This window comes from Mustela putorius, unplaced genomic scaffold (genome assembly GCF_011764305.1).
Source record: "Mustela putorius furo isolate JIRA1106 unplaced genomic scaffold, ASM1176430v1.1 tig00000129_pilon_pilon_pilon, whole genome shotgun sequence".
NCBI lineage: Eukaryota > Metazoa > Chordata > Mammalia > Carnivora > Mustelidae > Mustela > Mustela putorius.
Window position 1 is genome coordinate 42,856,642 of NW_025421290.1, and position 23,869 is coordinate 42,880,510.

Genomic DNA, 23,869 nt, shown 5'->3' on the forward strand with positions numbered 1-23,869 from the left:
ATTTTTGTTGCAATACCTTACAAAAATGTACTTTTTAAGGCAAGAGCCAAGAGCTGCAACAGAATTCAAAATGAAAAGATGCTGGAACTTAGAGTTCATTATATAACACTCTGCTTTTGGTTTTACTTGGTTCTGTTTGCAGATCAATTTATGAAATACATTAGAGCCCAGATAATTCTCTAACACAGGAGTCAGCTAACTATGGCCCCCAGCCAAATCTGGTCTGCTAACTGTTTTGTCAGTAAAGTTTTATTGGAACACAGCTGTGCTCATTTGCTTCTGTATCTATGTCTGCTTTCATGCTACAACAGCAGAGTTGAGTAGTTGTGTCAGAGAGTGTATGTCCACAAAGCCTGAACTATTGACTCTCTGGTCATTTACAGAAAGTTTGCTAGTCCCTCATTTAACACACCAAAAAGTAGTTGTTCATCACATCAAAGGAAGCATGAAATTTATCTAAGGAAAATTTTCATACTAGGCCTTTAGCATGGGGGAGTATATAGTTTACAGGTTTTGTTGGTATAGCAATTGATATTTAGGAATTCCTGCTCTTGTTTCCCCCATTGTTGAAACTCTTCAGTATTGTGCTCACTTCAGCAGCACATATACTAAAATTGGAATGATCTAGAAAAGATCCACAGGGCTCTGTGGAAGGATGACACGTGAGACTTTTCAGGGTTTTAACTTTAAATGATAGGCTGGTTGAGTTGTAAGTTGGTTTGTTTTCCCTCCCTAATCAGTAAAAACAACTAAAGAAAAGGAAGGGTGGAGTTCCAGAAAAATCTGTGTCTGAGGCATATTAAGTGCACAATCAGCTATAGCAGTGGATTGATTATTTCTTGCTGGACAGGAACAGAAAACAGAATGACTTTGGTAATGTATAGAAATTTAACCTGATGCAACATACAAGATTCAGCTAGTCATGTTTCCTTGATTTTAAACATCCAGATATTTGAAATATCCCAATGACCAACAGCAAAGTGAACACTTTTCATCTCTGGGCTTCAGCTCATGAAAACTCAGCCATAAATAATTCAGAAGTGAACAGGGCACACGGTGTTAAATGAACCACAGGTCATGTATGGAAGAAAAAATACCTGAAAATGTGACATTGGATGATTGATTTAGAATTTAGATTCCAGAATAAGAAAAGTGAGTTCCTCAGTGTTAGATTTCACATGACATTTTTTGAATTGAGGTTTTTTTATTCAAGAAGCAGAATTTTCTACTGCCAGAATTTTGGTTACAGTTATGATTTTTAAAATTTTAATATATTTTCCTCTTCCAAAAGAGATACTGCTGTGTTTACTACCACTTTCATGCAGGAATGAATGTACGAGGTATATAGGGGCAATTCGAGCCACCATTGAACAGGATTTTTTCTCTTTGTGGAATGAGGGTAGATTTGTTGACACTATCTGTTACTCAATTGCAGATAACAGGAGAAATGAAAAACCAGAGTAGGCACATTTAAATGTCCAGTGTGGACTCATCAGCCAGGGCAGGAAAAGCAGCTGTGCTATAGGTTAAGCGGGTTTTACTAAAAATATTTATTCCACTTGGCTTTTGAAAATCTGTCACAAATCAAAACCTTTGTGCTCATGATATGAGGGATGTGATAAACAGGATAAGAGAGTTCATTCTGCTTTTTCATGTGTTTCAGATGTGTATAGACCCTTCCCTGTCTGTAGCTCTGGGGGATAAACCACCTCCATTGTATCTCTGTGAAGAATGCAGCCAGAGGATTGCAGGGTAGGTATATGGGTCCTGCAAGAAAAGGAAATAGGGCAACAAAAGAAGAAAAGAGCAATCAGTTGTACTTAAATTGGTCACATCACTCACATTTCCCACTAGCCTTTTTGTTTTTGAAAGGTTGCTTTGTCAGATATCTGACAAATAGCAAACTTTAATTAGAGAGATTTCAGCTTTGAAAAGTTGCAATATTTCTCTCCATGGGATAAGAAAAAGCAATTCCATGGAATAAAACAGCTCCAAATTTCAAGTGACCCTGTTAAAAAAGGCCACAGAGAAAAATAAAAGAAGACCATGGCTTTCAAATATGAGGTGTAATTCAAACGGATTCTCTCTGCTTGTTAGTTTCACAGAACCACACTGAGCATTGTACAAATCATGCTGTACTTTGGTTCGCTTAATTAGCATCTGGAAAGTATCATTTAAAGATAACTGAATATGATGAAATGCCTATAATTTATAATTTAGCTAAAATGCATTAGACATTCAAAAAGTTTATTATGATAGTGCTCTTAATTACATTTCCTTTCTATTGAAAACCTTCTAGCAATAGTGTACAGCTTATAAATGTTCACGTGGAAGGGTAACATTGCAAAGCAGCTCAAAAATGAATTTTGTTTTTCTTTATAGGGACCACAGTGAATGGTTGATTGATGTTCTTCTGCCACAAGGTATGGTTTACTTCAGAAAGGATGAATAATAAGTAATCATGACTAATGGCATGGTTGGTTTCTCTCCTTTTGTACTGTATTATTTTATAAAGACAGTAACCAAGGTATTATATTCTATGAATAGTCATTGCAGCGAATCATTGTATCCGTGTCTTGCTTATACCCACACATTTGGAAAGAAGAGGTATCATCTCAACCAAAATTAAGAGGATTCCTTATGACAGAAGCCTTGCTGAACTATGTCTTGGGAGAATTTCTGTGTATATAACAGGCATTGCCAATGGTGTTTGCTGTGCCAGGTCAGAAAGAGAATAGGGAACATAAGTGGGAAGAACACTGAATAAGTCTTTCTCCTACCACTATTAATAGTTCTCCGTTTTTAGGGAAAATCATTTAATTGTTCAGAGACTCCGTCTCCCCAGTAAAGTGGGGATAAAATATATGTGACTCACCTCAATGAAAGATGGGATGGGGTAGTGCTCATAGTTTGTTGAAGTTCTGAAGGCTATGTCTGATAAGTCGGCAGGTCCCAGACAGAGCATTCCTTTACACATCTGGAAGCAGGTATTCCAGCTGCTTAATTGGGGGCTGAAGTGACCAGGGGAAGTATTAATGACAACAGAGGAAAGATGGAAGGTGAGAGAAGCTGGGGACATACTGAGCACACATCAGGCACACAGGAGGACTTCAGAGGTAAATAATAAAAGATTTTCTATGAAATGCCATATTTAAAAATAATGTAAAAATCTTATGTTAACTAAATTCTGTGAACATTTAAAAACAAGTAAAGTGCTTTTCTTGATGATAATTACACTATTTCTTTGTAGTCCTCATTTTTCAAAAAAAGGTTTCATTTATTTATTTATTTGAGAGAGAGAGAAAGCACATGAGCAGGGAAGAGGGGCAGAGGGAGAAGGAGAAACAGACTCCCCACAGAGCAGGGAGCCTGATGCGGGGCTGGATCCCAGGACCCTGAGATCATGATCTAAGCTGAAGGCAGATGCTTAACCAGCTGAGCTACCCAGGTGCCCCCTATGGTCTAACTTTTAATATTAGGTCATGTCACCCTTAAGAAATAAATTACCTTAGTGAGTGCTTTACATCTATAAAATGAATCAGTAATGTCACCTCTGGATCCTTCAAAGACACATTCTGAAAAATTTCATAAGAATATCTGTAAAAAGATCTGGGCTTTTATGGGTAAAGGTAAATTTTCCCCCTTTAAATTAGACTACCCTGTTAGTGAACTTACAGTGTTCTGAGGTGAAGCCCATAGTCAGGTTCTAAACTACATTTTTAAATATCAGAAATGTTGGTGAATTCTGGTCACCTTTTCCAGATGATATTCATCTCTGGAAGCAAAATTATAATAACTTAAAATTATTTACCTAGAGATGTGACACTGATCTCGGGTTAAGATAAACTCAAAGATATCAAACTATTAAATGAACATTAATTATACAAAACCAATTTTAAAAACTGAGTTGTAAGTTTCTATGATTTGTCACCCACCGATTCATAATTTCCAGACAGTTTGGGGGACATTTACCTTTGATCTTTTTAATAAATTGTAACACAGACTATACTATAAGTAATGCGTTAGTTCATTTTTTGAACACTTACTATTTCAGGGGAATGTTAACATATATTTGGAAAAATTATTTTCAAGTATTCTCAAGCATTAATTTTCATGGAAATACTTGGTATACCCGCTACACTACAAAGAGTTTGTATCCATTTGTTAAGGTCAGTCCCGGAGTAGACCATGGTTTGACAGCCTAATTCCAACTGGCAAGTTGGGTTTGAAAATTGCTTGCTCTGAAATGACATGTAGCTGGTTTTACACTAGTTAAGGACTGATATAAATCAATAGTTCAAGTCTGAGTAATCCAAGTTAGTAAGTTCTTTCTACAGTTTTGAAATAGCAAATCATCTCCATGGTGAAGCTCTAAATATATCACATCCAGTCAGTGTCATGGTATAACGGAAGGGCAATAAACAGGGAATCCAGAGGCGTTGTCTCGAAATCTCCCTTTATCATTGATAGCCTTTGTGATCCTGAAGAAGCCATGCCAAGGGGTGCCTTGGAGGCTCAGTTGGTTAAGCATCTGCCTTCGGCTCAGGTCATGATCCCAGGGTGCTGGGATCGAGTCCCTCATCAGGCTCCTTGCTCAGCGGGAAGCCTGCTTCTCCTTCCGCCTGCAGCTTTCCTTCTCCCTCTCTCTGGCAAATAAATAAAACCAATAAAATCTTAAACAAAAGGAAGTCGTGCAATTCTCAGTTTTGTTCTGTCTAACAAGGAGATGAGATGAATGTTACTTTGCTTTGGTTTTGACATGATCTGAATTCTGAGTCATGTCCAAGGAGGTTGAACTACTCGTAAGAATAGGTGAAGTATTTGAGCACACAGGTGTTCCTGACCTCATCAAACATGGGTAGATGACCATTAATAAGACAGGAGAGACGCTATTTGGGCCAAGTCTAGAGGTTGTGTCACTAGGCTTGTTTTTACTCCCCTGTGTGGCTGCCCTTATTTAAAATGGGCTGTCTTTCTTTGTTGATATGTTGTGTACCTTCCCCTTACAGCTGAAATATCTGCTATATGTCAGAAGAAGGTAAGAGCAAACCATCTATGTGGTGGGGCATGATTTGCTGTGTGTATGTAAATTCATTCATTGACATCTGCCTCATTTCTGCCCCCTGGTTTCCCAGTACGTACATGTCACTGTATTCGTGAAGGGGGAAAAGAAATGATTTAGCATGCAAGATTGCTATGTCTGAATGCTCTCTGTTTTCATTTCTGCTTTTGCTCACCCATCTTCTGCACAGTGTTTTTGATGAGTAATCTGAAACAAAAGCATATGTGTAACTCTAATCACAAAAAAGCTCTGAATGACCATGTAGAACATGCAGCATAACTTTGGTAAAGGATATATCTTGTATGCTCAAAATCTTTCTTGTTTTGAAGTGGAGTGCCGATAGTCCGACACATGTGTGTCAAACATACCCAGACTGACAATAGATAGGAAATATTTATTTATATGCAAGCTGAATGGTATCTCTAGTTAAAGATTCCACTTTCAAATTTTCTTTAACCACTTTTTATGAAAGTTTTCCTAAGCCATTTCCATCCTCTTTCTTTTTCTAGTTGAACGTATAAGGCAAGGTAGTGTGGTGTCGTACAGAGGACTTTGGATTAGTTGGTTGAAACACTTGGTTTCTGGCCGACTCTGTCCCTAACTACCTATGAGACTATATACAAGTCATTTAAACATTTTAGGACTTGGTCTTGAGTGGGGACTTTAGAGGGCTGTTTCAGGGCTGTTGTACATACTAATCCTAAAATGTTGTGGCTTAGTAACAACAGATATTTGTTGCTAATTCTGTGAATTGACAATTTGGCCTGTGCTCAGCTAGGCAGTGCTTTTGATAAACTCCTCTAGGCTCACAGTGAGCCTGCAGTCAGCTGCTTGGAAGTCTAGGGATTGGCTGGTCCCCGATGACTTCATTCCTATATCTGGGGCCACAGCTGGGGCAGCTGGAATGACTGGGATGTCAGGGGTGTCTGGCTCTCCCTCTTGCCATTATGTGTCTCATCCTCTAGGGAACGAGGCTGGATTTGTTCACTAGGCAGCAGTGTTTGAAGTGAATGAGATTTACTGAATTGCAAGGCCTTTTGAGACAAATTTCTGAGTCACATAGCATTAATTCTGCTGCCTTCCACTGGCCAAAGAAAGTCCCCAGGCCAACCAAGATTCCAGGAGAGGAAAATAGACTTCTCCCCTTTATAGAAGGAGTGATGAGAATTCTGTGGTCATATTTATGGTACCACAATCTACCCTCTGGACATAATTACTTGCATTGCTTCCACATGTAAAATTCTTCCACCACCTCAGACCTCCTAAAGTCTTAAATCCATTTATGGCTTCAGTCCATCATCTTGTGATCTGCATATGGTCTGGCCCCTGATGAAACTCTTTGGGTGAAAATTCTCTTGCTCCAGAGACGTGTGAACTAAAAAGGCAAGTTATCCACCCCCCACAACCCCCGTCCCCCACCCTACACACAGTGGTGAGATAGGGAGAGGATAACAGCTGTGGGCCTCCGTTCAGAGGAAGAAGGGGCAGCACATCGCTATCTGTGGTTGATAGCCCTTCCAGCCACGAATATGTCAATGGTTCTTCCATTGGTTCTCCAAGGCTGGAGAACGTACCTTGACGAGGATCTGGTTCTACTTCCTGGGAGTAGTTTCCTCATTGTTGTTCTCCTGAATTTTTTGCTCTATTCTCTGAGACATCTTTCTTTTCCAAGAAGAATGGTGCATGGTACAGCTGTGGGACTCTCTTAGCTTGTCTCCTGCATGTATCCCACAGACTTCCTTTCATGTTGAATGATGTCTGTCCCCTTTAGTCTAAGTTGGTGACCCTTTGCTAGGAAGACTTACTGTAAAACTCTGGGTTTTCAGTAAATCTTGTTGGAGTTCAGTGCCCCCAAACTACATCTGTAATTCTTTTGGAGACAGTCCTTTCTATACTTTGGGCATTTTGGTCTGCCCTTAAAATTATTAGAAGCCCTGTTCTATCTGAAAGGCTCAACTAGGCATCGCCTTATATCCTTCTGAAGTTTTAACAAAGGATCGTGCAGCCAGTCAGCTGCTTTTGATTTGATTTTTATCCTGAGGCTATTTCCTACTTTGAGAATCTTTTTATAAGCCAGAGAGACAAGAATGAGAAACAGTTTTATATTCCAAATGAGCAGGTCTGCTGTTATACCTAACATATTTGAAACCAGAGTGGATCCTTTTTTTTTTTTTTTTCTTAACACTGCCCTCCTTTTTACAGCAAAATTATTTTTAGTAATAAGCTTCAAATTAGCACATTTTTATTATCTTTTAATACATGTTGTATTTTATATTTGGAGAACATTCATTCAATTCATAAACGGTTGAGAATTGTTTGAGCTTGCTTTGGGTACAGTTTGTGTTAGCCTCTTTTGAAGGACATAGTCCTGCATTTGCACAGGGGGTTTGAAATAAGCAGCAAGATTGTAAAGGTAAAGAGACAGACTTTGATTTATTTCAATTCTGTCATTCTATGAGCCAGGTTGGAAGGTTTTTTTGTTTTTTGTTTTTTTCATGTTTAAAATTCAAAGTAGTGAAACAGAGTGCCTGGGGAAAACCATGCTCAGCGGAATCTGAATCTAAGGGAAGTATCTCTAGTTGGCTTTTGAAAGGAATGCATGGGTTGAAGACTGACTGTGGCTTGGAAATACATTACTAAAACTTAGTGGGAACCACAACAATTGTTTGGAACTGGAACCAACCAAATGCTATTTTGGGGTAAAGTATTTTATTGCTGATATTACTTAGAATTGAGGGCACATGGTGATAAAGCAAGTCGACTCTTGCTTGATGTTCCAATGTTAATATATGCAACATATCCAGATAACTGTGTAAGAAATCACCCAAAAGATGGCAGTATTAAACAACCACCATTTAACGATGCTCATAGATTCTATTGGCCGGGGATTTGGACAGGGCACAGTCCATAGCCTATCTCTAGTTGATGATGTTTGAGGCCTCATCTGGGAAGACTTGAATAATTGGGGACTGGAATTATCTAGAAGCTTCCAGATCATGTGTCTGAGCTCTGGGATGGGATGACTTAAAGGCTGGGCTTTTATGGGCTTTTATGGGCTTTTACCATAAGCACTGTTGACAAGAGACATAGTTAGGTACACATTGCCTCTCTACATGGCTTGACCATGGTAGAGTTCTGAATATCCCAGTGAGGAACCGTCTGAAGAGAACATTTCAAGATGGCCAGTGAAAGCTGCATGTCTTTTGGAAATCTGACCTCAGAAGTCATATAGGCATCACTTCTGCCTCAGAAGTCATATAGGCATCACTTCATTGGTTAAAGCAGCCCATTTAGATTCAAGGCAAATGGGCACATACCCAAGGAAGTCAACCCAAAGAGCCTCATCCACAGCTGGACTTGATTTAGATGACAAGACCTTGAACCTCCAGCCAAGGATTTGCATGTGGGAAGAATGTAAATAATTTGCAACCAGAAAATATGAGGGTGAACTGCAGGCCTTAAACTTCAGGACTTTATTATAGTGAATAACTTCCCACTAAATCCATATCCTCATCCTATTGTTTATAGAATAGTGGGAATCCTAGAGGAATAAGGACGAAGTATAACCTAGAGGAAGAAATTAAACACTAAGAATATACTCTGCTGTATACCACACAGCTAGTATGCTCATAGTATGCTATATACTATGCTATTATGCTCATATGCTAAATACCACACAGCTGGGTGTGGTATTGGATTGGTGGGGAGCAGAAGCCCCAGACCAATAAAGTTTCATGTACTTCCAGAATAAAAGTTAGTGTATAAAAAAGAAAGAAAGGACACAGCAGGGAAAATACACCACATGGTGAAGTCAGGACTGACGTGGATGCTCACAAGACTGGGGCCTCAGTTGCAGAAGAAACATACTGTACTTTAACAAATTATTTTTAAAGGCCTTATTAATAAGGAAAAAAAAGATTACAGAAATTTTAAACTTGCTTTTATGATTCATTGGCCTGTGTCCTATTCAGAAGGTGCAATTTCTCAGCACTATGACCCAGGGGCTCATGCTAAAATCGAAGTGGAAGAGACCTTCCTTTGAAACGGTCATTCCGATAGCCAGTTCACTAGGTTGTCAGTGGTTGATGAAGGTTTTGTGCCTCCTTCCTTCTGTCTCCTCAAAAGATCTGTCATGGGAGGGGGAGGCTCTCAAATCTTCACCAAGCTCTGTGTTCATAATGGCCTAGGGTATGACATCTCATAGAGATGTTCACCTCTTTATAAGCTCCACTGAAAGACTGAAAAGCTCTCGGGATACAAGACATTGAGTATGTGGTGTGGCATCCCTGACAAGCTCAGGACACACTTTTCTGTGGAGGTCAGGAATTTTCCCTGACAGCTCCTCAGATGGCTTCATGATGGTGCCTCTCTGCTCTGCCTTTTGTCAGGGCGGCTCTGAGTAGCCCTTCTGAACTCCGGATTCTCTCTGCACCCCTACTTTTCTCACTGGCATCCTTTCCTTTGCGGATTCCTTGCCTGTAGCTGATGTCAGCTGCTGATTCTGTGAATGGTTCTCGCTGTGTTTTGCTATGTTCCCGTGGTGTCAGTCGAGGTGTTTGTCATATTCCTTAGGTCTTGAGGGAAAGCGCTCTGGTGGGAGTGGGCGGCCTGCTTGGGGCCATCAGCTCATGCAACCCAGGCTCCCTACCTGTCACACAGCAAGGACCGAGGAACTGTGGTGGGAATCTGCTCTGCCAGGGGTGGATAAAATAATGTTGAAGGTTTAATCTGGGGGTTAAAACTATTCATTTCCTGTTCTGATGTGCTATGATGCACTCTCTCTGGGTCACAGTTTCAGGGGCTTTTCCTCCCTCTTTCTGCTGAAAACTCTTGAAACACTAACTTGAAATAATCCAGAAAGAACCCCACCCCCACCCCATGACTGAGGTAACAGAGGGCTTCCCAACACAGTTCCACTCACATTTAGGATGTTCCTGCCACTCAGCTAGTAGAACCCACTTCTTACCTTTATTTTTAACTCTGCCTGGGATCTAACTTGGTTAAAGACAACCTGTCTTGTAGAAAGTTTAGAAATGTGTGGCCACTTCCGGTGGCCCCTTAGCTTTCCATTTGCCACCTTTACCTCATTGATCAGTGTTGGCTGATTTATTTATTTATTTATTTGCCTCTAGAACTGCAGTTCTCACGTAAGAAGAGCGGTGGTCACCTGCTTTTCAGCGGGGTGCTGTGGCCGTCACGGAAACCGGCCTGTTCGGTACTGCAAAAGATGCCACTCGAATCATCACAGCAATGAAGTGGGGGCTGCCTCGGAGACACACCTGTATCAGACCTCCCCTCCGCCCATCAACACTCGGGAATGCGGCGCCGAGGAGCTGGTCTGCGCGGTGGAGGCGGTGATCAGGTAACGGGCAGCGGGTTTCGGGGCCCGCCCCAAACACCACCTTGGCTTTGAGCCACTCTGCGCGCTGCCCTGAGATGTGTAAAGTTAATTCAACTTCAGGAGCCCCCAGCCCAGCCTCTCACCTGCCATCAAGCAGTGACGATGTTTTCATTCATTCATCCCGTATTTGTTTTATCGATTGTACCAGGCAGGTGTTAGGCGCTTGAAAGACAGGAGAGAATACGATGGTGTCTGCGTCTTCAGGTTACTCTTGGAGGGACTATAACAACCGAAGCACGCAGTTGCCAACCACCGTGGGAAGTCCTGTGGGAGCACAGAGCTGAGGGTCTCGGGGGAAATGAAGAGCAGGCACCCATCAGAGAGAGGGGTGGGAAAAGGGGTAACCCCCACCGACCGCACACAGTGAAGTGCGGGAGAACTCGAGGTAATTTGGTACTGGGGTAAACCAGCAGGTTCTGCTGTGAGTGCAGAGTGGGGTTCTGCAGGCCGCTGGCTTTCCGTTCTGTCACGTGACAGTAAAAGGAGCTTTGGAAATGATAATTTCCAGACTCGGGTTCTCTTTCTGTATAACACTCATCGAGGCAAGATTTTTAAAAAATTAAAGAAATGGGGCGCCTGGGTTCCTCAGTGGGTTAAAGCCACTGCCTTGGTCTCGGGTCATGATCCCATGGTCCTGGGATCCAGTTCCCCATCAGGCTCTCTGCTCAGCAGGGAGCCTGCTTCCCCCTCTCTGCCTGTTGCTCTGCCTGCTTGTGATCTGTCAGATAAATAAATAAAATCTTAAAAAAATAAAAATTAAAGAAATAATATTAAAATGTCAGTTGTAGGAGTTGGGACTCTTTTCTGTGTCTCTTACTCCAGTGGCGACAGGTGTAGAAATGTAATAAATGTTTGTCACATGGAACATTATGGAAAGTTTAGAAAGCGAAAAAAAGAATCCTTACCCATACTGCTATCATGGGCCCAGCACGCTTCCGCTGCGCAACTCTGCTCCCATACTGCTATCATCATGATCAGTTTTGCACATGTTCTTCTGGTTGTATTCAAATATACTTCTTATTTATGTAACCGTAATCACAGTGTAATTCTTTTTGGTATAACATTATACCATGAGCTCTTTTGCATGTCATTATACAGTTTCCATGTTTACCATTTTTAATGGAAACATAATTTTCATCTAGATTATTTCCCCCCACCTTTAGATTTCTAGCTTGCTTCCATTCTTTATTATTATAAATTGCTCTTGATAAATATTTTTGTGAACAGTGCTGTTTCTGTATTTTTAATTTTCTTAGGGTAGATGACAGATAGGGTTGGCTGGGTCAAAGGGTATGAATAATTTCATGGCTATTGATACATTACCGAACTGATTTTCAGAGTGTGTATATGAATTTATAACGCCAACAGCACTGTATGAAATGGCTAGTTTTTGCTACATCCTTGCCAACACTGGGTTTTTAAAATTTTTCTTTTTTAAAAAAGATTTTATTTATTTATTTGGGAGCGTGTATACAAGCAGGGGAGGGGCAGAGGGACAAGCAGACTCCTTGTTGAGTGGGGAACCTAACACAGAGCTCTATTCCAGGACCCCTGAGATCACCACCTGAGTGGAAATCAGATGCTTCACCTGCTGAGCCACCCAGGTGTCCCCACTGGGTTTTATTTTTTAAAGATTTTATTTATTTATTTGACAGAGAGACAGATCACAAGTAGGCAGAGAGAGAGGGGGAAACGGGCTCCCCGCTGAGCAGAGAGCCTGGTTTAGGACTCCACCCCAGGACCCTGGGATCATGACCTGAGCCGAAGGCAGAGGCTTTAACCCACTGAGCCACCCAGGTGACCCTGGATTTCATTTTTAAAAATTATGACTTGTTTAGCAGATTAAAAAAGGAGTCTTTGTTGCTCATCTTCAAATCTTTGAATATTAGGTATTGAATATTTTTCGATTTGGGTATAGATTCCTCAGTCCCTCCTTGTAGCATGCATCTCTGTCCACCCAACTTCAGATTAGACAGAGGGGGAGTACTGATGTCTAGTGGGGTGGGCGGTGGACTGGAAGCCAGAGCGCATCAGTCCTGCTTGACTCTGACTGATAGGAGGAAGCACCCTCTTTGAGCCTCAGTCTGTTCATTTTTGAAATGGGAATGGAGTACAAGGAAGGAAAGGAAGTTAGGCCCATTGGAGTAACTCCTGCCATTTGAAAGGAGAGCGCTGAGGAATGCTGGAGTGAGTACTCATGAAGCGGTAACTCTGAATGTGTCATCGCCTAGAATGTGCGTTTCGGTGGCCTGACCTAACATTGCTCATCTCTGGCAGCTTGTTGAAAGAAGCCGAGTTTCATGCAGAGCAGCGGGAATATGAACTGAACCGCCGGCGGCAGCTGGGCCTTTCCTCTTCCCATCATTCCCTGGATAACACTGACTTTGACAACAAGGACGATGATAAACACGACCAGCGGCTACTCAGTCAATTTGGAATATGGTTTTTAGTAAGAAAATAATTCCCCGCTTTCTTATTTCTCACGACAGCCTTGCACCGATGAGCAATATTTCCTTCTTTTTAAAGAAGCAAATAGTAAATAGTGGAAAATTAATCGTAGCAGTGGTACTCTATATTCCAGGATAGTGACTCTCAACCCTGGGTTGCCTAGTAGATTTCCCTAGGAAGGCTTTTAAAGAATACCCATATCCCACCCCAGAATCTTGGGAACTTTTTAAAAAGCTCCCCAGTTGATTCTAATGAACAGCCAGTATTAAGCCTTTTGGCCAGACCCTGGACTGTTTGAAATGCACCTTTGATGGATAACGAATGGAAAAATTGCTAGGGTATGTTGTGAAACCTTGGAGTCAATATAATTTACAGATCATTCACATCCCATTTATATACATGACATTTTTCCTGAAAGTTCAGTCTCTGTGGTACTTTTTGTATAATTATGGCAAGTCTGCATATAGCCAGAAAAATTAGAGCCATATTAACACAAGGAAGTTGACTGTTTTTAACTGATTCACTGGCAACATTCATTCAGTAAAGATCAAACATTCTGTTTCCAAATTCTGCACAAGCTGAACTTGCCATTTATGTAGAGAAGCAGGCTTTTGTTTTTGCCCATTGGAGACAGATTAAGTCTCCATAGGAATACATCTCTTTTATGCTTTGACATGGTTATCTGAAAAAGTCATGTTTTGTTTTGTCTTACCAAATTGGTATTTAATTGTTAATTTCATATGTTTTGCTTCTAGAACTTATTATCTAATGATACAATGATTGCTATTGTGAACTCTTGGAAGGCAAGGGTAGCATTTTTTTTATTCTGTATATTCCTGACCCCTACTAGAGTGCTTAATAAAAGATTATTACAGAATGAATAATGAATAAATGATGAGCTGTTTTAAAAAGCCTATTTATAATGTGGCGAATGAGGGGGCTCTAAGCTTTCAGAATTATTACAGATAGAAAGTCCTTAGCGGAATATGATACTTTTAGAATGGACATGTAGGTAGATTATTTTTTCACTGAAGGTATTTATGAAATTTCACTTTGCAGACTTAACTTTTTAAAAAGCATTTATCTAGTGTAGATTACAAAATAGATTTCTTATAGGGAAAAAGGCTTATCAAAAGGTGCAGTCTCCAGGGGAAATCACTGTTGCAATCCATCTTTTCGGCAAGGAACACAGTTTCTAGGTTAACCGATTCTCCATCATTTATAAAACTGCTTATTTCGAATGGATTACTGGATTTTTGTTTTTTAGCTTTTAAACGAATGTGTAATAATTATGTAGAGATGGATAGAGGCTGAAGCAGAGTCTAATCTGCCCATTTGCAGGTGAGTCTCTGTACACCCAGTGAGAACACACCTACGGAAAGCTTGGCCAGGCTGGTGGCCATGGTGTTTCAGTGGTTTCACTCTACAGCCTATATGATGGATGATGAAGTTGGGAGTTTGGTGGAAAAATTGAAGCCTCAGTTTGTCACCAAGTGGTTGAAGACAGTATGTGATGTTCGCTTTGATGTCATGGTCATGTGCCTTCTTCCCAAACCAATGGAGTTCGCCAGGGTAAGTGGAGGCCCACAACTCGGACCTTGTTGGAGAGGCATTGGGAGAATCTCTGCTCTTAGTCATTAGCGTGTTATCAGTGTCTGTAGAAGAGGGAGCGTCTCTTCTTATTTTAGTTAATACAGCTGAACGAGGTTGGTTGAGCGACTACATTTTAGGCAATGGGCTGCTCTGATGTTGGTTTGGGATGGGGAAGAATGGCAAGATGAATGTGTAAAGTATCTTTAAGAATTTAAGGGAGGATTCTTTCTGACATTGCTGAACATGTTTTTTAATTAAGTAATGGGGAAAAAAAGAAGTTTCTCCCAGAGATTGCTAGAGCTCAGTCCTTTTCTGGTCTGCTGTCTGTGGAAAGGCTAACATTTGGCTAGGAGCAATTTCTGTGGTTTCACATATATTTCTAGAGATGAATGGTAGAAATCCCCGCCCTCCCATTTGGAATGCCAAAAAAGGCTTACTATGAAGTGCCAAAATGTTCCTTTTCCTCTGACTTTGAGGACGAGTGTCTCTGAGCTCATCCCTTTGCTTCTGCCTCCATGGATTATAGGCTCCAGAGTTTTGGCTAGTGACCCCATATTTTTTGAAACCAATATAATTTGTGTCCAACCTAGCAAGGTGGATGTCCACAACCAGTTTTTGGCAGGAATATATGAAATTTTTTCAAGGTATTTTCTTAATTTTATTTGTGATTTTTTGGGTTGCTTTCAGTGAGATATTGAAGAATTTTTCAGTCTGAATAAGACCTTTCAGGATAAAATAGAGCACAGACCCTCTAAAGGAGTGGCTTTTTAGATTTCTGGGACATGGAGCAGTTCTGTTTATCAAGATACGCTTCTTTCTTTGCTGCCACCTACTGACTCACATATAAAATTGAATTTTTGCATACTGGAAATTCCCTGTTTCATGGCATTCTTCAACTGCGTGATATGTTTTCTGTTGTTTCTTTTGGAATAGTAAAGGATTGGTCTGCTCTGAACTTGAAAGATAAGAAGAATTGGGAGGAAAATTTTTCCCCTTCCAACGTGGGTCCAGTGGCTGAGGGCCAGAGTATTAATCTGCAACAGACCAAGTCAGGAGAGAAAAGACAAAGTTTATTTACACTTAGGCTCAGTACTCAGTCCATCACTGAATACTCGGTGATGGGTAGTCCCTCAGTAGCCAGAGATAAAAGGTGTGTGTGTTGGGTGGGGTGGTGTAAGGGCTGGAATGAGAAGATAGAAAAGGTTCTCTTGGGCTTTTTGATGTGAGTGGCACTGGGCAGTCTGTCTCCACAGGAGTGGAATTCACAGGCAACTCCCTTTAACGGAAGTGATATTTTCTAGAAGCTCTGCTTCAGTCAGACAAGGGAAGTTGGGGTAAGGTTTCTCTCTGCATCTTCTTTCGCTCCAGTGTTCTCATTAAAATAATCTTTATACCAAATCTGGGGGTCTGAGTGTTCCACCATTTCTTTCATCTGAAACTTCTCCTGAAATTTCAAAAAAGAAGCACGGTTGATTGTTGTGGATTCGGGTTAGGAACTTGGAAGGGAGAGATCTGTAAAGGAAGCGAGGGCGTAGATTAGGACAAGGAAGAAACGGGCAAACAAAACTGAGGTTAATGGTGAGAGTAGACTATAAACATAGTTTCTGAGGCCACAGGACAGCTAGTCAAGATCTGTAGATGTTGGGCTCACCACACCTTTAGATGATGGAGGACATCAATGCCCCTGGAGCAGAGCACAGCTGATGCGGGCGTTCGGTGAGCTTCCTCACTGGCCGAGGCTGTTGCCCCAGTAAGCCCTTTGAAGTTCTTAGCAAGTCATTTTGCTCTAGCTGGTGGGGGTTTGGAACAAGACAGCCTAAATCTCAGTAAGGATTTGGGGGGTCAGGTTTTAGTTTTCAGTGATACGAAGTCAGCAGGATAGGAGAAAAATTGGAAACATTAGTTACTAAAAAAATGTGCAAGACAAATACCATATGATTTCATTCATATGTGGAAACAAAACATGAAACAAAACATGAACATAGGGAAAAGGAAGGAAAAATAAAAGAAGATGCCATATGAAACTCTTAATCATAGGAAACAAACTGAGGGTTGCTGGAGGGGAAGGGGCTTGAGAGATGGGGTACCTCGGTGACAGGCATTAAGGAGGGCACGCGATGGAATGAGCACAAGGTGCTCTGTGCAACTGACGAGTCACTAAATTCTACCTCTGAAACTAATAATACAGTATATGGTAATTAAATTGAATTTAAATAAAAATTTAAAAAGTATGCAAGATAGCAGGATTCAGTTTATGAAGACGTGAAAAATAGCTCAAAGACAATGAACAGGACTAGAATCTGATAACTCACAAGGGTGGGTTATAGTTTTCCAATGAAACATAAAATTTCTCTTTTCAATCACCCTCATTTTGATCAAAGATAACCAAAGTAAGATTACTTTTTCACAGAGTAAGTCTAATCTTATTAAATTTGGCCCAATTATTTCTGTAAATGCAGTGAGAATGGTAATTGACCAAATAGAACTTTACGATGTTCACTTTGCTGGAGTTTTTATGGAGAATCTCAGATGGGGCTTTTATAAACCTCTAGAGGTCAGGATGCCAAGTCAGTAACTTGTCATCATTCTTCATTTGTAGTGCCTATAGATTTGGGTAAATTTCTCTCTTTTTGAGGTCACCAAAATATTTTAAGCTTCCTGGGCTGGCCAGGAAGTGACATGTCTTATTTGGTTAGAGGCTGGGATTCCCATAAGCCAGGTACCAGGCTGGTTCTTCCAAGAGGGCTTTGTAAGCATTTGCTCCTTCCTTAAAACGGCCTAGCCATATCTGATTCTATGCACATACTTGTAAAATATGACACTCCAGTCAAAGTCTTGGTGATATAACTAGCTTTTCCAATTATGCTCTAATACAAGGAGAACAGATTCTTCTTAAACTTCTGCATGAAAATAAGAATACTCACCAAGAGTTTCTGAACCTTGGAGGGATCAGACGGGGGGACAAAAAAAGACAAATGTTTCATTGTTGTTTACAAAGATGTAATCTACTAGGTTGTTATAAATTATAGATAACTTAAGAAAAACCTTCTCTCCAGAAAATAGAACAGTAAAGAGACAGCAGTGCTCCAAACCAAAAAATAAATAAATAACTAAATAAAAATAAAAAAGATCATCTTTCTTCATAAGTTCATTCAGCCCCATGTAGTTAATTTTTGTTTGGCTTGATCTAGGGCTAGCAGTTGTATGAACCCATGAGCTTCTCTACCAGAATTCTGGAATCCTGACTCAGGCTAGTGGCATGCAAAACCATCATATTGCCTCTCATCGTCCTTTACATGGGTCTCAGAGACGGTCCTTTTTACTGAAGTTAAAGCATTCTGTCTAGTGGCTGATTGCAAGAGCTTTCAGGAAATCATCAATATAAAATAGTAACAATCTGTAAATGATAAGAGACTTAAAATGGCTGTAATCAAAGATCTGATGAGAGTAACTGGAATTACGATCTCATTCTGCTGTCGTTGTCAGCTATCGGGCAAAGCAGCATGAGGATATGTCATGAGCAGTAAGGGCACTGACAAATTTCTAGAAGTTTCACAGAGCTCCTGAAGTGTTTGTATTAAAAACTTTTACCTATACAAATATAACCTAGGGAAGGTTAAACATCTCTTTGTATTTGAAGATGCTTTTTGTGCAATTCAACATATCAAGTAAACCTGGTTAGTTTAATGTTTTTTGATTTTTGGGTTTTTTTACTAGAAAAGTAAAAGTCCTTTGAGATTTTTCTAGGGGCCCTGTCAGAAATTTGAAAGTCAGTTTGAGATCAGGACTTAATTTAGGATATGATTTGGGGAAGGTAAAATACAGAAGTTGTAAAAAATATTAAATGGTTTAAACACTTGCTTGACCAGGATCATGGGGTCACTGTAAAATAATATTTAGTTATCCGTGTAACCAAAATGACAAAATTTCCAAAGTAAATATAGTTTGTAACATGATTATAAAAAAAGTCAGCTTTTTTTTTTCCCCAAAGATTTTATTTATTTATTTATTTCACAGACAGAGATCACAAGTAGGCAGAGAGGCAGGCAGAGAGAGGAGGAAGCAGGCTCCCCGCTGAGCAGAGAGCCCCATATGGGGCTTGATCCCAGAACCCTGGGATCATGACCTGAGCTGAAGGCAGAGGCTTTAACCCACTGAGCCACCCAGGTGCCCCAGCTTTTTAAATTTTTTTATTTTTTTTTTTAATTGAGAAGACTTGGTTCTCTTAAGTGATTGAAGACATTATAAAGACAACATAAGTCACAGGGAATTCTGGTAAGACAGAGTCTTTGTTCCTAGACACATTACTGAAAAGATAAAGAAAAACCTTTTGCAATTTCTTATTAAGACCAGACCAATAATCTAAGAAACTTTGTCGTTTTTAGAGAAAGAAAGCCAAAGTCAAGTTGTATACTGTTACACTATTAAAATTAAAGCCCATTTAAAAAACCTTATAATTAATCCATTCCATCTTGGCCAGTTTGACCACACAAGCTGCTAAGATTCTCTCTTCTCTGTCCCTGCTCTCCACACCATCTCTTACAACTTTTTATTTCCATTCAGGATTTTGTCCTTCACTTTCCTCTTTTTTATTTTCTTTTTTAAAGGTTTTATTTATTTATTTGACGGACAGAGAGAGATCACAAGTAGGCAGAGAGGCAGGCAGAGGGAGAGGGGGAAGCAAGCTCCCTGCTGAGCAGAGAGCCCAATGTGGGACTCTGCTGAAGGCAGTGGCTCAACCCACTGAGCCACCCAGGCGCCCACTTTCTTCTTTTTTAACCTGGAGATCCTCACACAGCCTCTAAACAATGACGTTAGGACAGAATGTAATTTGTACATTCCTTGAATATTTTGCAAACAGAGTTTTTTCCTTCACCCATTATTTCAAATGGTTTTGCTTACATATATTGATTATGCTTTTCAACACTTCCTAACCTCTATTTTTCAGAGAAAACTGGGAGGTAGACAGTTTGTGAATTGCCTGTCACCCGCATTTTGTAGCATATTGGCAAATTTTATGAATATACTGCCTTATAACTTCTGAGCTATATGCTTCATAGTATAATTTCTCAGTATGGCAAAAAGAACATTTATTAACAGATCAAAGTATCTTCAGTCTCTCTGTCAAAATAAGGATCCCAACGTAGATGAACTTATATTCAATAATTAATGTGTCAGTGTTTTGTCTTATTTAGAAATGATCTAGATATTCAACTAAATACCTAAATATCTAAATGAATATCTAAATCATTTCATACAATTTAGTTTAACTCTAATTTCAAGCTGCCAAAAAGATTTTGGATGCCACTTCTTCTTCTTCTTCTTTTTTTTTTTTTTTGAAGTTTTATTTATTCATTTTATTTTATTTTTTATTTTTTAAAAATTCATTTTAGAGTGAGACAGAGAGCATGAGTGGGGGGAGGGACAGACGGAGAGGGAGAGAATCCCCAGGCAGAACACCATTTCTCCCACCAGCTGAGTGTGGAGCCCGACACAGGGCTGGATCCCAGGACCCTGAGATCATGACCTGAGCCAAAACCAAGAATTGACCACTTAACCAAGTGAAATTACTTGGTTTGCCCCTGGAAATTACTTCTAAGCAGACATATTATAAAGCACAACTATTGTTGAAATAAAGCTTGTCAGAATAATAATTTAACTTGGGGCACCTGGGTGGTTCAGTTGGTTAAGCAACTGCCTTCGGCTCAGGTCACCGTGTCAGGCTCTTTATTCAGCAGGGAGCCTGCTTCTCCCTCTCCCTTTGCCTGCTACTCTGCCTGCTTGTGCTCTCTCTCTCTCTGTCAAATAAATAAATAAAATTTAAGAAAAAGAATAATCGTTTAACTTAATTAAAATGAAATCTATTAGTTTCATAATCTTAAACATCTAGCAAATATAGTATTAGTTTATTTGACTAGTAACCCTGTGTAGAATAAAATTGATAATCATACCATATTCAGTGCTGATAACTCAGAAGACACAACTGTTTTTACTAGACCAACAATGTAAACTTAGTCTTATTTATCAAAGATTGACCCAAATTGCATGAACTTGATAAACATTTGGGTTACTTTCTATATTTCTGAGAGTTTGGGGAATATTTAACTTACATAAGCCCCCCCCCCTTTTTTAAAGATCTTATTTATTTAGCAGAGAGAGACATAGCGAGAGAGGGAATATAAGCAGGGGGAGTGGGAGATGGAGAAGCAAGCTCCCCCTGAGCAGGAAGCCCAAAGTAGAGCTTGATCCCAGGATCCCAAGGCAGATGCTCAACCAACTGAGCCACCCAGGCACCCCAACTCTTATGTTTTTAAAGCTCATTTGGAATAAATATCTTTTAATGGATTTTATAGACTGATTTGTCAGTGCTATTCAGAGGTAAGAAAATATCACATATATACATAATATACCTATACAAACATACAGGCAGACATGAATACAAGTGGTCCCCAACTCATGATTTTTTTGACTTCATGATGGTACGAAAACAATACACATTCAATAGAAACCTTACTTCAGAATTTGAATTTTGATCTTTTCCTGTGGCTGGGTAAGGACAGTGAGCCTGACCTCCCAGCCAACCACTACACTGACAGCCGTTCCACACCCAAGCAGCCATTCTGTTTTTCACTTGCAGTCCCCATGGTTCAGCACATTACGTGAGATATTTAGCACTTCATTAAAAAATAGACACTGTGTTAGATGATTTTTCCCAACTGTAGGCCCATGTGAGTGTCCTGAGCACGTGTAAGGTGTGCTAGGCTAAACTGTGCTATTTGGTGGGTTAGGTGTATTAAGTGTGTTTTCAGCTTACATGATTTTTCAACTTACAATGGGCTTATTGGGCCATAGTGCAATTATGAGTTGAGGGAGATCTGTTGACCTGAATAGGAAACTGTCATAGAAATACAAAACTTGCTAGTTTATATAAGAGTTGGTGCTTATATGCACTTTTCATCCTCACTGTTATTCAAATTGTATCTCTAACAGATGGAACAAGTGGCTGACCTGTTCAGTGTAAAGGCTAAAGATTTTTATGAGTATGTGTGGAGGAGACCTTCACACTCTTTTTATTGGCCCTGATACGGAATCTCATGAAGGCTGGGGTTCAACCTCAAGCAGTTACTTATTTCAGTCAGGGTCAACCTCAGGCAGTTACTTATTTCAGTCGGCAAAGAAGTTAACTTTTTTTTTTTTTTTTTTAAGATTTTATTTATTTATTTGAGAGAGAGAGAGAGGGAGAGAGAGCACAGAGGGAGAAGGAGAAACAGATTTCTCACTGAGCAGGGAGCCAGCTATGGGGCTCAATCCCAGGACCCTGAAATTATGACCTGAGCCAAAGGCAGATGCTTAACCAACTGAGCCACCCAAGCGCCCCAAGAAGTTAACTTCGTGAAGGCTGAGTTATGCTAAGGACAACGACAATGGAGGTTTGCTAAGGGGGTTGTTAATTGGAGCTTCTTGGGTGGAGGAGTAAATGTCTCCTGTTTTAGGACAGTAAGCAATAGTACAAGTGAAAGCCAGGCACCCCTGGGGCTGAGAGCCAGAGTTGTTTTCTTAGATGGTGGCATATCAGAGAGATAGTTCTGGGTGGTAGGAGACTTACATCTCAAAGGGGAGGAAAAAGATGCAAGCTTTTAGTCCCTCGTCCGAGAGGGCTCAGGGATGTATTTGTCTATTAGGTTTTGATTGGAGCAAATAATACATTCTCCTGTGGCATGGAGCTTTTACGAGCAGGCAGTTCAAGGCAGGAGAGGCGTGGGAGGTGGACAACATTATTTGTGCTGAGCCTGAAGTCTTGAGCATGTCTGGGTGGAGTTCTGAGTTTAGAGGAGGGCTCCGAGGAGTGGGCTTGAGGAGGCAAAGGCCTGAGACGGTCACTCCTGGAGTGTTTCTTCAGTGCAGGGACCCTCTTTTCCAATGTCCTGACTGTTTATAGTATCTGCAGAAATCTTGAAATGAAGAGGGGAGGATTTGGGATTGATAATAAGCATGGATGAGCTTTGGGATACCTCTGGATCCATGATGATTCTGCAGAGAGCCAATTAGTAAGGCGAGGACAGTTATTTTTAATTCTTCAAAGAATGAGATAGCAGTCTTGCTAATAACATTAGTGAAGGAGTTGGCCTGCCCGATCAACTGCATTCATTTGAATTCTTTGTAACAATGAGAGAAGATTTCCAGTGAAGGGGGAAAAACAGAAGATTCCTATATTCTAAGACATGTATATTTGAAGCTGTGTGCTTTGCAATATTTTAATAAATTGTTTGGCAAAGGCTTTAGGATGTTCCCCTTCCCTCTGAGTACACTTTAGCCCAATAAAATTTTGGAGGGAAGGCCTCTATAATAGCTCCTATCAAGCTCTGAATATGGGCCTCCAACTGGGTCATTTGCAAGAGGAGGAGGCGGAGGGGAGTTCATGGTGGGGGCAAATTTTAATATTTGTTCTAAATCTGATTTCTGTTCTAGAATTTTGCTAGGGAAGTATTTTAGGGCTGTCTGTAATCTTTTGTGTGTCTCTTATCAATTTGATCCTCCCGTTTTGGTAATTGGACATTTGTTTAGGGTGAGAACATTCTAGAAATCTTTTTAAATATACCAGCTTTGCCAAGTCAAAGGATCCATTGTCTGGCTGTTGACAACTTAGGAACACCATGGAGATACTAGTTCCAAAATGTGACTCAAAACCAATAGGGCTTTATGTGGCTTGCCCCTACATTACACGGCCAAAGGAGTCTCAGCAAGGATACACCCCACGCTGCCAACGTTGTCAATGTCAGCTCTTCTAAGTCTCCGGAATTTACAATAACAGTGACAACCCCGGAAATGTAGTCGCTTCCTGAAAATACCCAGTCAGTCATCTGGGATTTTGGACAATATGATACCAAGTAGATATCTGAGCCTCTATTACTTTGATACATTTAATAAGAATATAAGATCTTCACCTAAAATTGGAATTACAAACAGAACCCAGATTTGTGACTTGAGTTTTATCTGCACTGGAAAATTAATATGCTACCTTACTTAGTAAAAAAGTATCTCTTTTTTGTTCATGAATTCAACCTGCCTTAGAGCATTTTTAGGAAAAAAATTGTGGCATGATATGCAGCAGAGACAAAAAGAGTGCTCTTTGCCACTTTGTTTTCCATAATGGAAAATATTCAGTGCAAAGTGTCCAGTAGTAGAAATCTATATTCTTCTGAAGCACAGGTGTGACTACACATGTTTGTAATGGGTTTGTCCAACTTTAGAAATAATAATGCTCCAATAGTATAGTATTGTATAGCATGCTCACCCTGTTATGAATAAATCTTGGGAGTTTTAATTCATGTGTGATCTGGAAAGACTGCAGTAGAACAGTTCAA

General features: G+C 40.2%; 1 protein-coding gene and 1 pseudogene across 7 annotated transcripts in view; both read left to right on the top strand.

The window, feature by feature from the left end:
• Window positions 1–23,869, top strand: part of UNC79 (unc-79 homolog, NALCN channel complex subunit) — a 237,087-nt gene that overhangs the window by 91,843 nt on the left and 121,375 nt on the right. For all 7 annotated transcript variants that reach the window (XM_045073073.1, XM_045073079.1, XM_045073063.1 and 4 more), the window contains exons 9-14: window positions 1,664–1,752; window positions 2,383–2,423; window positions 5,010–5,038; window positions 10,195–10,424; window positions 12,741–12,912; window positions 14,253–14,483. In XM_045073073.1, coding sequence (XP_044929008.1) covers window positions 1,664–1,752; window positions 2,383–2,423; window positions 5,010–5,038; window positions 10,195–10,424; window positions 12,741–12,912; window positions 14,253–14,483 — 792 coding nt within the window. The remainder of the gene's footprint in view (window positions 1–1,663; window positions 1,753–2,382; window positions 2,424–5,009; window positions 5,039–10,194; window positions 10,425–12,740; window positions 12,913–14,252; window positions 14,484–23,869) is intronic.
• Window positions 585–682, top strand: LOC123390533 (annotated as a pseudogene).